The 14,604-nt window shown below is 41.9% G+C and overlaps 2 protein-coding genes across 13 annotated transcripts in view; one reads left to right on the forward strand and one right to left on the reverse strand.

Annotated features, from left to right (window-relative positions):
• Positions 1-8,310, forward strand: part of TDRD12 (tudor domain containing 12) — a 76,077-nt gene extending 67,767 nt beyond the window's left edge. For all 11 annotated transcript variants that reach the window (XM_065925737.1, XM_065925735.1, XM_065925738.1 and 8 more), the window contains 6 exons: positions 3,304-3,413; positions 4,879-4,939; positions 5,025-5,138; positions 5,225-5,378; positions 5,463-5,538; positions 5,979-8,310. In XM_065925737.1, the coding sequence (XP_065781809.1) occupies positions 3,304-3,413; positions 4,879-4,939; positions 5,025-5,138; positions 5,225-5,378; positions 5,463-5,538; positions 5,979-6,070 (607 nt within the window). In that variant the 3' untranslated portion in view covers positions 6,071-8,310. The remainder of the gene's footprint in view (positions 1-3,303; positions 3,414-4,878; positions 4,940-5,024; positions 5,139-5,224; positions 5,379-5,462; positions 5,539-5,978) is intronic.
• SLC7A9 (solute carrier family 7 member 9) overlaps positions 7,702-14,604 on the reverse strand; it is a 29,774-nt gene continuing 22,871 nt past the window's right edge. Inside the window, exons 12-14 of one of the 2 annotated variants that reach the window (XM_065925746.1) lie at positions 10,002-10,176; positions 9,010-9,122; positions 7,702-7,836 (exon numbers count right to left, since the gene is read on the reverse strand). In XM_065925746.1, coding sequence (XP_065781818.1) covers positions 9,058-9,122; positions 10,002-10,176 — 240 coding nt within the window. In that variant the 3' untranslated portion in view covers positions 7,702-7,836; positions 9,010-9,057. The remainder of the gene's footprint in view (positions 7,837-9,009; positions 9,123-10,001; positions 10,177-14,604) is intronic. The other variant, XM_065925748.1, reaches the window with a different exon arrangement.

Below are 14,604 nucleotides of genomic sequence, written 5' to 3' on the forward strand. Positions count from 1 at the left end.
TAGGACTTTTCTGAGTGAGTGTCTTGTCTTGGCTCCAGGCGGCTTAGAATGGACTACACAAATAATTCACAAAGTCGGCTCTTCCCTCTCTGGCTTCAGGGGTGGAGCTGGGGGAACAGGAAGTTGGTTCAGACAGCTTCTGGTGGGTCTTTCAGTGTTACCTATAGGGAAATAGGAACTTGGAGTTTCCTAATCCACCATTTTGTTTTGGATGCTGGAATATTTCTTCAGTCTAACTTTGTTTCAGTTGACCTAATAAATACTTTTAATTGAAGTTGCCAGTAGGTAAAGTTGAAATTTTAAAATTCATTCATTTATTCAGCAAACATTTATTGTCTACTAGGCATGCAGTAATGAACTAAATAGATGAAGGACTTACACTTTAATGGGGAGAGAAAGACGATGAAGATGTTACAGAGATACATAGGGGATCAGATGGTGGTATGTGAGATGGAGCAGATTAACACAGAAGGGAAGGGAAGCTGGTTTGGGGTCTGAGATGGTGAGCCCCAAGACACCAGAGCTGAGTCCTGACCCAGGCAGATGTCGAGAGGCGAAGACTCGAGTGGGCAGGAGGAGGCTTGGTTGTTCCTTGGTTCCAGGAACAGAGAGGGAGGTACAGTGATCAGAGGAGCAAACGAGGGGAGAGTCTAGGTGTCAAGGGTGCAGTGGCACCGGGGTCGGATCTTCTTGGACCCTGTGGCCGGTGCAAGGATAGGCTACTCGGAGGAGGAAGTGGAGCTGTGAGAGAGTTTTGAGCAGAGGAAAGACTTATTAATCAGAGCACCCTGGGCTGCTGGGTTGAGAAGAGACTGGAGGGGACGAAGTCTGTGCCCAGAGTTCGGGACAGGATGACTGTGGCTCAGACTGGGGTGGTAGTGTGGAGGTGGGAGAAGTAGCTGGTGTCTGAATGTACCTGTATGAGGGTGTGGTCAGCAGATGCTGAGTGTCGAGAGCCAGCTGAGGGGCCTCTAATGCTGAGAGGTGGCCGGCAGTGGGCACCTGAGAAGACGCAGCCTGGAGCCGGCTGGGGTCGGGGGGAGCATCCAGGATGACAGTGAAGAAGGAGTTTCACGGAGCAGGGAGCCGTGAGCTGCCCGGTGCTGCTGAGACCACATGAAATAAGGACTGAGAACCGACAGGCGGATTTAGTGCTGTGATCGTAGGAGACCTTGAAGTGTTCCTCAATTATTGCTCAGAGTAGGGGAATTTCAGAGAACATGGCAAAGATGAAAACTGTCTGAAGTTTACAGGGTTTTCTATCCTAATAAAATTGGGTACCTGTGGGATTAGAATATGTTTTGGCTTCTGTACACTTTCAGGAACCAAAAATTGTTCCATGCTTGCTTTTTTTTTTTTTTTTGCTGTGCTGCGTGTTCTTTGCTGCTCGGGCTTCCTCTAGTTGTTACAGACGCCGGCCTCTCATTGCGGTGGCTTCTCTCGCTGTAGCACACAGGCTCTAGGCACGCGGGTTTCAGTCGTGGCCGCGCTCGGGCACAGGCTTAGTTGCCCTGTAGCTGTGGAGTCTTCCAGGCCAGGGATGAAGCCTGTGTCCCCTGCCCTGGCAGGTGGACTCCTATCTACAGGGGAGTCCTCCATACTAACTTTTGAGATACTCTTTTTAAAACTGAAGATGCCCCTGCAGTTGAGTAGGGTTACTCAAGACAGAGGTGGGTCACTTATAGGAAACCCCACAACTACTCTTGGGCCCCGGCTCTGAACCAGGCACTGTGCTCAGTCCCTGCACAGATGATTCTGCAGTCTTACAGGAGTGTTGGACACCTGTGGTCATAAACATAGATGCAGGGAAGTGCAGAGACCACGAGAGCTACCGAGGAAGCTTGCCTCCCAGGAAGGGACTCCATTTCAGGAGATGAATAGGCAGCTGTGGTATTTGCTGGACCAGAATCGAGGAGCATGGCGCCATTCTTAGAGCAGATTAGAAAGGGGGACAGAGACTGGGGGTCTGAAAGGTTGACAGACACAGGGGAGTGTGTATAATTGTGTCACTCTGAGTCCTCAGGACTGAGAAGACAGTGGCAGGGTTGGCTGTTCAAGGATGTTCCTCAGAGAGCAGCCAGCTCAGAGGAGAGGAGACACTGAGTGGGTTTTGGACTTGAGTTTCAGGTTATTGAAGGTATAAACCTAGAGTGCAGGAAAGTGGATGGGGAGGCTGTAATTTGCTGGTGTTTGAGGACAGTCATTACTTGTGTACGTGTGGGAGGAGGAAGGAACTGATCCCCAGTAAATGAGGGCCGCGAGGAGGAGGTCAGAGCCGTGGTGGAGGAAGAGGGTGGGCGACGGAGGGTCTAAGGCCGCACAGTGGTGAAGGGGATGAAGCCTGAGAAGGGGTCCATGCCTGAGTGGTTGGACCATGGGACACTGCCCTCCATGCCACAGGCTTCATGTGTGTCAGTCAGATGTGCTCTTGGAGACACACGTGCACACTCCCTACCCATAGGGGTGTAATACATGTGTTCATGTAGGTTTGCTCCTTTAGGCTTCAATTAACTCAAAAAGGATGCACAAGAAATGATTTATGTTTTCTCCCGTCAGAAAGGAAATTGGTGCCTGGGGAACAGAGGGGAGGGGAGAGATTTTTCACTGTGTAGACCTGTCTGTCTATTTCTAAAATACTGAACAACATGTATGTGGTTACCTGTTAAAACAACCAAAAGAAAAACACAGTTTTTTGTAAGAATGAGATTGCCCTCTATATATTGATATGGTGTAATTTCCAGTTATTAAGTACACTAAGGGACAGAAAAGAGAATGTAATGTAGTAGGTTCCCATGTGTTTCAACATGTGTGTGTGTTTTTGATAGAAAGATACAGACGAAAAAAAAAAATTAAAAAAAAAGAAAGATACAGACAGCAGTATTTGCTTTTTCTTGCAAAGAATGTTCCTAGCAATAGACCAGGAGTGGTAAGAGGGTGTCTGGGGAGCTGGGGCAGGAGAGGAAAGGAGATGGCTTGTACTTTCTGCTCTTTGAAGTGGGCAGCGGTGCCTACAATTCTCAGAGTTAAGCAATTTGAAAAGAATCTTATTTTGGCAAATGAGTTCCTGCACTTGTTGGATGACGCATGTCCATCAGCCACTCGGCACCTGACACCAGTGCCCAGAGCTGGCGACCTGCCTGTCGTCTGTCCGTGAGCCATAAGTTCTGTGAAGGCGTGACTGCTGCAGGAGGCTTCTCAGCCATGCGTGGCTGGCCTGCCTCCCTCTTCTTGCTGGAAATCCCTGTAGGGAGCCAGATTTTTCCTCTCTTCATCTCATGGTTAACCTCTGCCTCTTCCACCCAGGATACCTTCTTCCAGAGAAGACGGTGCTTGCCTGCCGAGCACATGGCAAGAGGACAAGGGCTCGGAGAAAGGAACTGACTCCAGGACAGACTCAGAAAACCGAAAGCACGGTTGGTTATCTAAAAGATGGGTAACTTAAAATCACTAATGCTTGGAAATTTTCTGATGTTCAGGCTTTCCGCTTTAGATGAATTAGAAGGTGATATAAACTGATGTTACCTAACTTTCTATTTTTGACAATTCAGCTTCCAATTTTTTTTTCTGTAACTTTTTTCCTTTTTGTTATTTGAGGTATAATGCTTATCCAGTAAAAGTGCACGAATCTTTTTTTTTTTTTTTTTTTTAAATTCTTGGCGGCAGCCGCGGGGGAGCGGGGGCCCTCGCGTGGGGCCGCCGGAGCGTGATTTCCCCTTTCCCCTCTCCCCAAAGTGCACGAATCTTAAACATAGAAAATTTTCCTGTGTGCACATGTCCATTACCCCAGCCAGGTCAGGCTGTTGGCCATTCCCAGAATCCCAGTGGTCTCCCTTACATAGGCTTCCTGTCTGTAACCCTGCCTCGGAGCCCCTGTTCTTACTCATGATACCATCAGTGTTGCTGAATTGGAAGCACATGGTATACACTCTTGTGTCTTCTTTCATTCAACGTTATGTCTGTGAAATTCATCTAGATTATTGTAACTAGCAGTGGTACTTCATTGCTGAGTCATATTCTGTGATATGGGCTTCCATTGTGGCTTAACTGGTAAAGAATCTTGCTGCAATGCAGGAGACCTGGGTTCGATCCCTGGGTTGGGAAGATTCCCTGGAGAAGGGAAGGGCTACCCCCTCCAGTGTTCTGGCCTGGAGAATTCCATGCACCATATAGTCCATGGGGTCGCAGAGTCGAACATGACTGAGCGACTTTCACTTTCATTCTGTGATATGAATATACTGCAATTTATTTCCCCATTTGCCTGTTGAAAGACATTGTTTTCAGTTTTTGACTATTGTTAACAAAACCCCTTATAAACATTTTTGCTCAAGTTTGAAAATCCTCAGATGTTTTAGACTGAGAATTTCAATTGCACTGATTTACAAAGTGTTAATGTACTGGAGTGGTCCTTGCATGTACTGATTGCTGTTCTGGAAATTGTTAGGGGTCCTAGCAGGTTGAGATAGCAGGGACATTGGAGCAGTGGTATCCTATAGCCAACAATTACATGTGGTCCTTTTTCAGAGAGTTTACATTCCCAACTGTTGATTGTTTAATCATAATACTGGTCAAGGTAAATAGTTCTTTTCTTAGTCTAGTATCTGTTTAATTAGTTACACTAAGTGATGTACATTTTACTTTTTTTAAATTGTTCTTTGCAACTGGATACTCTGGTTACTATGAAGTTTATGCTAATATTCTTAGTAGTTCCTCAACTAAAAGTTGCATAAAATGCCAAAAGTACATATAATATATATATTATATATATAATGGAGTCATATTTATATGTTATTTATAATATATATGTTATATATAATATATATATAAATATTATGGAGTCACATATAAATAACCTATAGGAAAATTTGACTTTTTGTACAGAAACTTTACCGGAAAACACTGGAGGTGCTTCCATCAACAAAACTACAGAGCCGCCGAAAAGGTATATTCATTGCTGGGGTCTGCTTTCCTTACTTGCCTAGCAAATACACATAGATGAATATATAATCCTCTTCCCTTTCTTCCAGCTTCCACCCACAAATAAAATGGTTCCAAAAAGAGGATGTGGTCATACTGAAGATAAAAATAAGGAATGTAAAAGATTACAAATGTAAATACTTTAGAGATAGAGTTGTTTTCAGGTGGGTTTATGTATAGCTTATAAAATAAAATAGAAATAATTTCTAATGTTTTAAAAGGCTGACTTTATTTCTTTTTGTAAATCTAGTGCCTGGGTAGGAGAGAAATTTTACTTGGCTGATTTGGAGCTGCAAGCCAACATAATAAAAGATGATTGCAAATGCATAATTAAATATGACGAACCTGTAATCACTCTTGCAAAACAGCAAAAAGAGTCTTGGTGTGGCTTACTCAAACAGAGGGTGAGTAGAAGTCAGCCATGCTTCATCTTAATTCCCTGAGTATGTTTTATTCTCTTAAGTAATGTAAATTGTTATGTTGAACAGAATCCAAATGTGGCTTTTGATTTTGATCACTGGGAAGACTGTGATGAGGATAAGGAGGATAGCCACTTTGCCAAAGGTAAGAGGAGGTGCACCCACTCCCCAGGAGAGTTGTAGGACCTGAGAATCATGGGGGTGGACGCAGCCACTCAGCAGATCCCAGGAATGCAGCCTTTGTAAGAATGGGCAGTTAATGTAAAGCCCTCAGGCGTTAGTTTTCTCCTTGTGGTTGATCTTGGTGCTAAATGTTCTGCTTTGAGAAAGTATCAACTCTTGGTTATAAACACACCTCCTTATAACACTTGTACAAATATTTCTCCTAGGAAAATAACTTACCCATAAGCAGGCAAATTTTACTTGCATGTTTCTTGCTTAAAATAATGAAAACTTGAGTCATAAAATAGAGAGCTAGAACCCAAGGGATTTTTTCTGCAATGACCAAACTAATGGGGGTGGGGGAAAATTTGCTAATGAATCTATAATTATTAACATATTTTTAATAACATCTACCTTTTTTAGTTGTAAATTCTAAAAACCTGTCCTGCAATGTGGCAGGCTTGGTTGAGACCAGTGACAAAAGTTCTGATGAAGATGAAAGTGATAGTGAATGAGAATGTGAATTAAAACCTGCAGAGCAGCCAGAGGGTTCTGACCAGAAATGGATATTGCTGTGTGACCAGAAGCTAAGAAGACAGGCCTTTTTTCCCTCAAGGATCAAGCGTTACTGTCACCTTGCGGCACTGGGATTAGTAATGGTGAGAAATTCTTAACTGATAGAAAAATGAGTTGATGATGAGGCTCTGGAAGGAAGGTGGAAGCAGAGACGCTGTGAATGCTGGGCTGTCCTGCTGGTCGCCTGGTGTGAAGCCTGCCTTGACACTCAGGCTAAGTGATGCAAGCCAGGCATTCAGGTAATGAACTGTGCCACCTGGAGTTCATTGTTATTTTTTCATCTGTGTTTGGTACATTCGTAAAACCTGATCTTGCACATAAATTGGGATTTCTTAAAATTCATACTCTGCACTGCTTAACAGACCTCAGCAGCTTCCCTGGTACCTCAGATAGTTAAGAATCTGCCTGCAGTGCAGGAGACCTGGGTTTGATCCCTGGTCGGGAAGATCCTCTGGAGAAGGAAATGGCAACCCACTCCAGTATTCTTGCCTTAGTTCCATGGGCAGAGGACCCTGGCAGGCTACAGTCCATGGGGTCGCAAAGAGTCAGACATGACTGAGCAACTAACACTTCACTTCACTTTCAGCCATGAGTTAGTTGGCATTCAACATAACTATGCGTGTGCTAATACTCCTAGTAGTCTTTACATATTGATAGCCGGTTACCCAGGGTAAGCTGACATCTTGGGAAGGGACAGGCCAAGGGTGAGAATGGGCTCACCTCAGCAACAGCAGCCTGACCAGGGCTTCCTGGAGGTGAAGCTTCTGAAGTGCCCTCGGAACCTGCAGCGTCCAGGACAAACGGGACACAGGTCTCTCCCCAGTGGAAACAGAAGAGGACTTGTGCCTGGAGGTAACGGTCAGAGTACCTGCACATGGCGAGCCCTGAAAACATTCATGACCTCATCCTGGGGTGAGGCTGCAGCACCCACAGTCACGAGGTCATCAGGAAATGTGCATTTGTCATGAGCACTTAAATGTGGGAATGCCCAGAGCCTGACTTTCCACGTTAACTGGAGAAGTTAGACGGGCGAGCCATTGGCAAATTTACACCCTGTGCACTGCTTCAGTGTGGGTCTGGCAGCCTTGCCTAGAATTGGAAAATAACATGATAGAACATGACCGTTAGGACGGCCCCCAGAATCTTTATTCTTTTTTACATATCAGAAAGCACAGGCGCCCACGTTTGTCTATGTCCCAGGTGTGAAGCTCCACCTGGACGGGAGGTAACCTTTGTCATCAAGCTGTCATGTCCCATGAGCAGGCGTGAGCCGTCCTTTTGCTCTCAGTTTCCTCATCTGTAAAATAAGACGGCCTGCTCCTTGGTGGCCCTGCCCAGCTGTGGGGCCTGGAGTGCTGCCAGGCAGAGTCATGCCGCTGCCCTCTGAGGGGAGGGTGTGGTGTCCAGCCTGGACAGCTGCCAGGATCGCATCCTTGCTGCCACTGTGAGCCCGTGCTTCACTGGCAAGTGTCCGATCGGCACATGAGGCATACTGGGGGTGATTGTCCTTTTTTCCTGGCTGAACTGGGCTGGCTCTTCGGGAAGTTGTGTGTCTTTGCTGGCAGAGGTTCTGGTCTGTGAAGCTCTTGTAACATTCTTATCCCACGTTTCGGTAAATAAGCTCTCACTTCCACTGGGGAGGCCACTGGGTCGGTGGCCAGGCCTCCTGAGCTGCACTGGCTTCTTCCCTGAGGTTGTTCGGCACCTGCAGGGTATGCGCCATTGTGTTGTCTCTTTCGTAAAACACAACACATAATAATAGCAAGCAGGAGAGCCGCACAGATGTGTGCCCAGGTGAGAATGATGGGCTTCCTGTTCTCAGAGAGGGTGTGACGCTGATTCTCCTTCACTGACAGCTGAGTGAAAGTACTGGGCAGAGGATGGCTACATGTTTAAATTTCAGTTTCTTTTTTCAGATATTTAAATTTACGACTATTTGAAGTTCTGAATTACGTTCTGTAAGATACAGGACTACTTGCCTGTGAAATGTAAACAATTACTAATTGTTTTTCTTGTTGTTGTTCTCTACTATTAATACATACTGATTTCATGTTTTGGGAAAGTTTCTGAAATGCATGGTAAAAGTACCTTTGTATGCTTCAAAAATTGCTCATGTTCTTAGTTTTGGTGTGAAAGTCTTTTGCAATTTATCAATAAAATTTCAGTGTTTTCATGGAAATGTTACTTTTTCCATTCTTTTAGACCATATTTTGTCAGGAATATTCCTGAGTGCCAAATGCAATAGAATTTTATACACCATACTTCTTTGTTTGACTGAAATACCAGTGAACGTTGTCAGGGGACCTGTGACACTGAGCTTCTGTGGACACAGGCTGCAGGTGGTTCTGGGCAGTCAGCTTTGCCCTGCAGGCCTTGACATCCAGCCTGGGATGGACCTGCCACATGTGTCCCAGGTGAAATATAGGAAGGGGTGGGGGTAGGTAGTAAATCATTCATACTTGAGTATTTTAAAAATCTATTTCAGTCAAAGCACAGTTTCATCAATTTTATATTTAAATGTATATATGCGTGTGTGTGTATATATATAATATATATATATATATATATATATTTTATATATATATGCACCTTTCTGATGATGGAGCTAAAAGAACACCCTTTATTGTGTTCTTTTGTTTATTGAAATAGGTGTGATGTGCCTCTTGCTAGAGTCATTGTGTGTTGGCACTGGCCCTGATTTAGTCCTTCCCACCACCACCGTTCTTCTGGGTTATGTCCTCGTCTGCTGATTTCAGCCAGCACCCACCCAGAGAATTAAGGATAGCTAAAAATAATAGTATCATACACGTGTGAATATGTTCGTTTGTTTTTTTCTTAAGAAAAACATCAGGAAGAAATAACCACAAATATTGCTTATAAAAATAAGTTCCTCACAGCTTGGGTTTGGCACGAGAGGCAGAGCTTGTTACTCTGGAGCTTCCTCTGGGGGCACGACTTCCATCAGCATCTGAAGGTACATGGTGAGAGGCTCTGGGGGGGAAGTGCAGTTAGAAAAGCGTCAATAAAAACCAGCTTCACCCCACTTACTGGTGAGCAGTGACACCGTTACTCCTTGGGGATGTGTCTCCCGTTAGGCCTGTGCTCGGAGGACACAGGTAGGTAGAGGGGGGCAGGCCATCCTGGGAGCTGGTGGTTCTTTGGAGGTAAGTTATTTCCCACGAAAACATTAGGAATCTGCTAAATATTTTACTGCCACCAAACCATTTATAGGGAAAACATGACTGACTCAGTTATATGTGTATATTTAACTACCGTTGACCAAGGCTGACTGTGTAGTCTGAAGTCACTTAGTCACTTAATTTCCTTTAAAATACAGGTGGTTCATTCTCTCTACTTCCTTAATTCTAACTTAACAGATTTTGCTGGGAACAGCTTGGCTAAACACTCCAAAGCTGAGAAATAAGGCGTATTTGGGTGGGGCCTTTAGGTTGTAAGTTATCCTGGCTAGATTCTCTGTCAATATAATCAAAATGCAAGTCCACTTTCAGAGGCATAGGCAAGTGTGGCTGGTTTTCTGATAGTTATTAACCTTTTCTTTCGTTTTTGTAGTAGAGCACCAGCAACCCCTCAGCTTTAGGCTTAGGTCAGCATAAAGAGGTTGGAGGCAGGAGGAGCTCTTTCAAGAAAGGAGCAAAGTCCTTGGGAAATAATAGAGGCCACAGGTGGGACCCCAGGGGTGTCACCCTGAGGGGAACAGGTCACGTGTCCTGCTAAAGAGGAGATGAAATTTGTTAGCTGTGTGAGACCCGTGACAAGAAAGCCGTGGTAGCATCAGGGCAGATGAGGCTGTGGGGTGCTGGGCTTGCCTGGCTTCACTAACAGCACAGCGGTCCCCCGCTTGATACTTACTTGAGATTTTCTGAGCCCATCCAAACTTGTAGTGGACAAAAAGGAAATAAAATACAAGGCCGCTCAGCATAAACAACACACAGTAGAGATACTCCCACGCAGGTTTGCTGATGATTGGAGCCAGAACCAAAAACACGGATAAGAGAGTCACCAAGATGGGGATGAAGATGGGCACCTGCAGGCAAAAAACAAGGAGTCACGACTTGGCTGCGTGCATTTGTTTCCCTTTTGAAATTTTTCATACCCTTGATAGAGAAAGAAGAATGTAGTTAGTTTCAATCACTTGTAAGTAAATTTGCTGACCTTATTTCACCTGTTCTTTTTCTTTCCCCTAGATTATAAAGAAAACACCTTCACATCATTTTACCTGTAAAATACACATCACACATTTCTCACTGACAAGGACTTCGATTTTAACATGTTGGTTCCCTCCTTGCTCTGTCTCATGATTAATTTGTTGTCGGAATTGGATGGTGTGTCCTACCCTGTCTTCATCTGGCTCTGCTGATAACTTGCTCCTCTGTCCCTCTCGTTTGCTCTAAACCGGTGGTTAGACCTGGAGGCAAGAGCCCTTTGTGGTGGAGCGGTGCACTTCCTTTCATCACCTCAGGAAGCAATTAAGGTCTGACTGCCACACTTTCGAATCCCTGAAGTCAATCAGAGTTCAGGGGCTCGAGAGACATCCAGTCCTAGCAGATCTGGATTCACCCATTTCTCCAGGGAGCTGCTGCTTTTCGGTAGGAAACGGACACTTAGAAACCATCATCTGGGTGGATGGAGTAGTCAGTGTTCTTTTACCAGGACAGAGAAAAAAAATTTTTTTTTCCAAGAAGGGGGAAAACATTGCATAAATGATTCTAATAGTTTTGATTCGAATGTAAGATTGCACTTTTTTCCTTATTTTACTCTAGACTTATATTTTCTTTGCTAATGCTTCTTTTTGAAAATCTTCATAATGGCTTTCACATGATTACTTATTTTCTTTATCTTACAATGTGCCTATAATAAAATAACTATACCAGTTCAGTTCAGTTCAGTTGCTCAGTCGTGTCTGACTCTTTGCAACCCCATGGACTGCAGCATGCCAGGCTTCCCTATACCAGTACTACCACTGTAAGTAGCATGAAGTTTGACTTTTTTTGTAGTTCTTTTTAACAGAAGAGTATAAGCCACAAGGGAAATGCAATTGCAATTAAATGCAATTAAAACTGCACTTTAGTATCAGTTCTGGTAATTATGCTCTGTGTGGTTATGTCATCTACTTTTTATAGAGTAATATTTTTTAATCTCCATTTGTTTGAAGTTTTCAGGGATTTGCTCTTTCCCTTTTCAGTGTTTAATTTTTTTATATTATAACTTTTTTCTTGAGTTTGCTTTATTCTTCCAGTATTTCTTTTTGGGAATAAGCACATATATATGCACAAACATGCATACACCTGTTCATCTCCCACTACATTTACATGAAAGGTAGCAAATACATAAAACACAGTGTTACACCTTGTTTTTTTCCATTAATATACTTCAGAGATAGCAGTGTTGTATAAAATTACTTATCCATTTTACTGCTGCATACCACTCTACTTGGTGGATGTTCCAAACTTATTCAGCTCGTCTTCCACTAATTGACATTTGGTTTGTGTTGAGTCTTTTGCTTTTACAGTTAATGCTGCAATAAATGACCTTGGGTATGTTTCATATTTTTTGTCAACTTCACTTTGGGATGGATTACCTTAAAACAAGATGACTGGGTCACAAGGTAAATGCATATGTAATTTTGCTGGATATGGCCAGGTTTCCGTCCATAGTGGCTATATCATTTGAATTCCACTAGCAGTGCTGGAGAAGGCTGTTTCCCCATGGCCACCTCCATGGGGTGTGGCCAAACTCTAGGATTTCTGCCCCATCTTACAAGCAAGAAATGGTAGCTCGTTAGAATTCTGGCGTCTGTCTCTTGTTAGGAACAAAACAGTGTGCTGGGGTCCATTTGTTTCATGTTTAAGTGTCACTGCATTTTTCTCATTGAACTGTCTTTTGTGAATTGTGTCCATTTATATCTTTGTCCATTTCAGTTGTTAGTAACTCCCATCTCAATTTTAGGAACTCTTTAAATGAGGGCTGTTGCCCTTTTTTGTGTGTGTGATATTATTGCAGATATTTCCCCTAATATTATATATATGTGCTTTCAATTTTCTTCTCCTTATTTGAATGCATGCATTTTTATTTTGTCCAGGAAATATGGTTGCCCTTTTTTAAAAATTACTTCTTGATTTTTGAGTTACTGGAAAGGTTTTCTCCATTCTTGGATTACAAAACAGTTTATGTTTTCTTCATGCATCAGTACTGTGATATTTAAATTTTAGAATCTATATTTTAATATTTAAATTTAATATTTAATGGCCAGGTTTTCCCTGGCCATTCTTGCTATTAATAGTTTGTTCTTCAATGTGAACTGTATAATCAGCTCATCTAACTCCAGAGAAAAAATTAGATGCTGTTTTTTATTGTAGTTACATGAAATGTCTAAATGAACAATGCTGAGTTTCCGTATCCAAGATGATGATGAATTTCCATTTGTTCAAGTTACTTTTTTTGTCTTGCAGGAGAATTTTACTTTTCCACTGAGAAGTCTAACCTGTTGCTAAAGTTTATGGCTAGGTTTTTGTTTTGGACAGAGTGGGGGGAAGATGAGGTGTTGTCTTTCATTTTCTTTTAATTGCACATCATTTTTATAAATAAAGGCTATTGATTTCAGTGTCTTAATTTTATGTCTTATTACTTTACTGTATTTTCTTGTAGTTTTTTCTTTGATCCTTTTGGGTTTTCCAGGTGTACAGTTTATTTTCTTTGAATGGAGAAAGACTTTCAAAAATCTTCTCTAATCCTTACGCTCCAAATTGCTTTCTCTTACGTAATTGCCTGGCTGCTATCTTCAGAACAGAACTAAGATTGCTTTTTGCCATAAGGTATGTTTGTGTGTGTGATCATATCAAGGACAAGATACTGCATTTCTATTTGTGTCTCCATCAGTGATGTACGCTGAATTTTATCTGGTGGTTTTTGGCATCTTGGGAGGTGATCACAGGGGTATTCACCGTAGGGATATTAATATAATGAATTACATCCCCCATGAATTAAATCCAGTTCATTCTAATCTTTAGCCACGCTCGTACAGACTTGACTTAGTCGTGGTATGTTTTTAATATAATTGGATTCTATTTGTTAAATTATTTTATGATTTTTCTATCAATATTCAAAAGTGAGATTGGTCTGTGATTTTTCTGTGCTCTCTTTGCAAGGTCTGGTGTTAGTGTTACAGTCCATAAAAATAAACTGAAAAATCAGTAAAACAACCTGTAGCTTACCTTAAAAAAAAAACAGCATAAATACACAGATAAACAAAAATGGAGAAATAATCTCCAGAACATAGAAAGTGTTTTTAAAAAAATCATAAACTATTTTGTATAGCTGTATACAAATAAATTCAAACACCTACATGAAATGGACAGTTTTCTAGGAAAATACAGCTTACTAAAACTAACCCCAGCAGAATCTGAGTTCATGGTGAAATTCTAAAAAATAATCCAGTTAAGAATCTTAAGTTCTTTCTTCAGGTTTACTGATTCCTTCTACATTCTTTTGGTTTTCTTTGTTGATTTTTCTCTTGCTTTTTGAGTTATCTATTTGTTTTTTGTTGATGTAAGTAATATAGCAGAACTTCCTTAAAGCACTGATCATAGATTATATGTCTTGTTTTCATTATTGTTATTTTTAGGAGTTTATGTACTTTCATTTCCTGTCTCCATTTGGACCGAAAAAGATGTCAATTTTTAACATCGATTTCCTGTTTCATTGCATTATAGACAGAGATTGTACTTTGTATCATTTCTGACTTTTTAATCAGAGTTTTTCTTGGTGGCATTACAGATTCAGACCTGTCCCCTCTTCACCTGAAAAGGTGTGACTGCTGTTTAGGGGACTCAGAATTTGATAGGAATCTCTAAAATGTACCTGTTATATTGTTTTAGATCTTCAGTCACTTTTACTAGTGATGTGCCTGGATCTATCCTGCTCTGAGGCAGATGTTTTAAAGTCTTCTATTTGTGTGTGTCTCTTTCTCCTTGTGTTTCCTGTGGTTTTATTTCGTAAAAATAATTACATGGTGTGGTAAATAGGTTTTCATAACTCTTATCTCTTTAGCTATTATTACTAAATGGTCTTTGTCTTGTGTTCTGGGTCTGAGTGCTTGTCTGATAAGATCACAGCCCCTGTTTTCTACGTATTTTCATTTGCTTGGTTTTTCTTTGCCTATCCTTTTAATCTTTCACCACTTTGTAAACCTGCCTAAAAATTATTTTTTTCTTTTAATGAGCAATTTAAACTATTTAAGCTGAATAAGCCAGTTTATTCATACAGCTGGTAAGTTTGGTCTTCATATTGTTTCACCTGTCTATATAAAGTACCTTCTACTTAACTGTCGGTTTCCTGCTCTTTGAAGAGTGACATTCTATGGGAAAATTCTCACAGAGGTTCTACTTCCTTTATTGTTAAAGTGGGAAAAATTACCATGTATCAGGTGAAATCCCAAACTTCTACGTAGAGTTTT

This window comes from Muntiacus reevesi, chromosome 2 (genome assembly GCF_963930625.1).
Source record: "Muntiacus reevesi chromosome 2, mMunRee1.1, whole genome shotgun sequence".
Taxonomy (NCBI): Eukaryota; Metazoa; Chordata; class Mammalia; order Artiodactyla; family Cervidae; genus Muntiacus; species Muntiacus reevesi.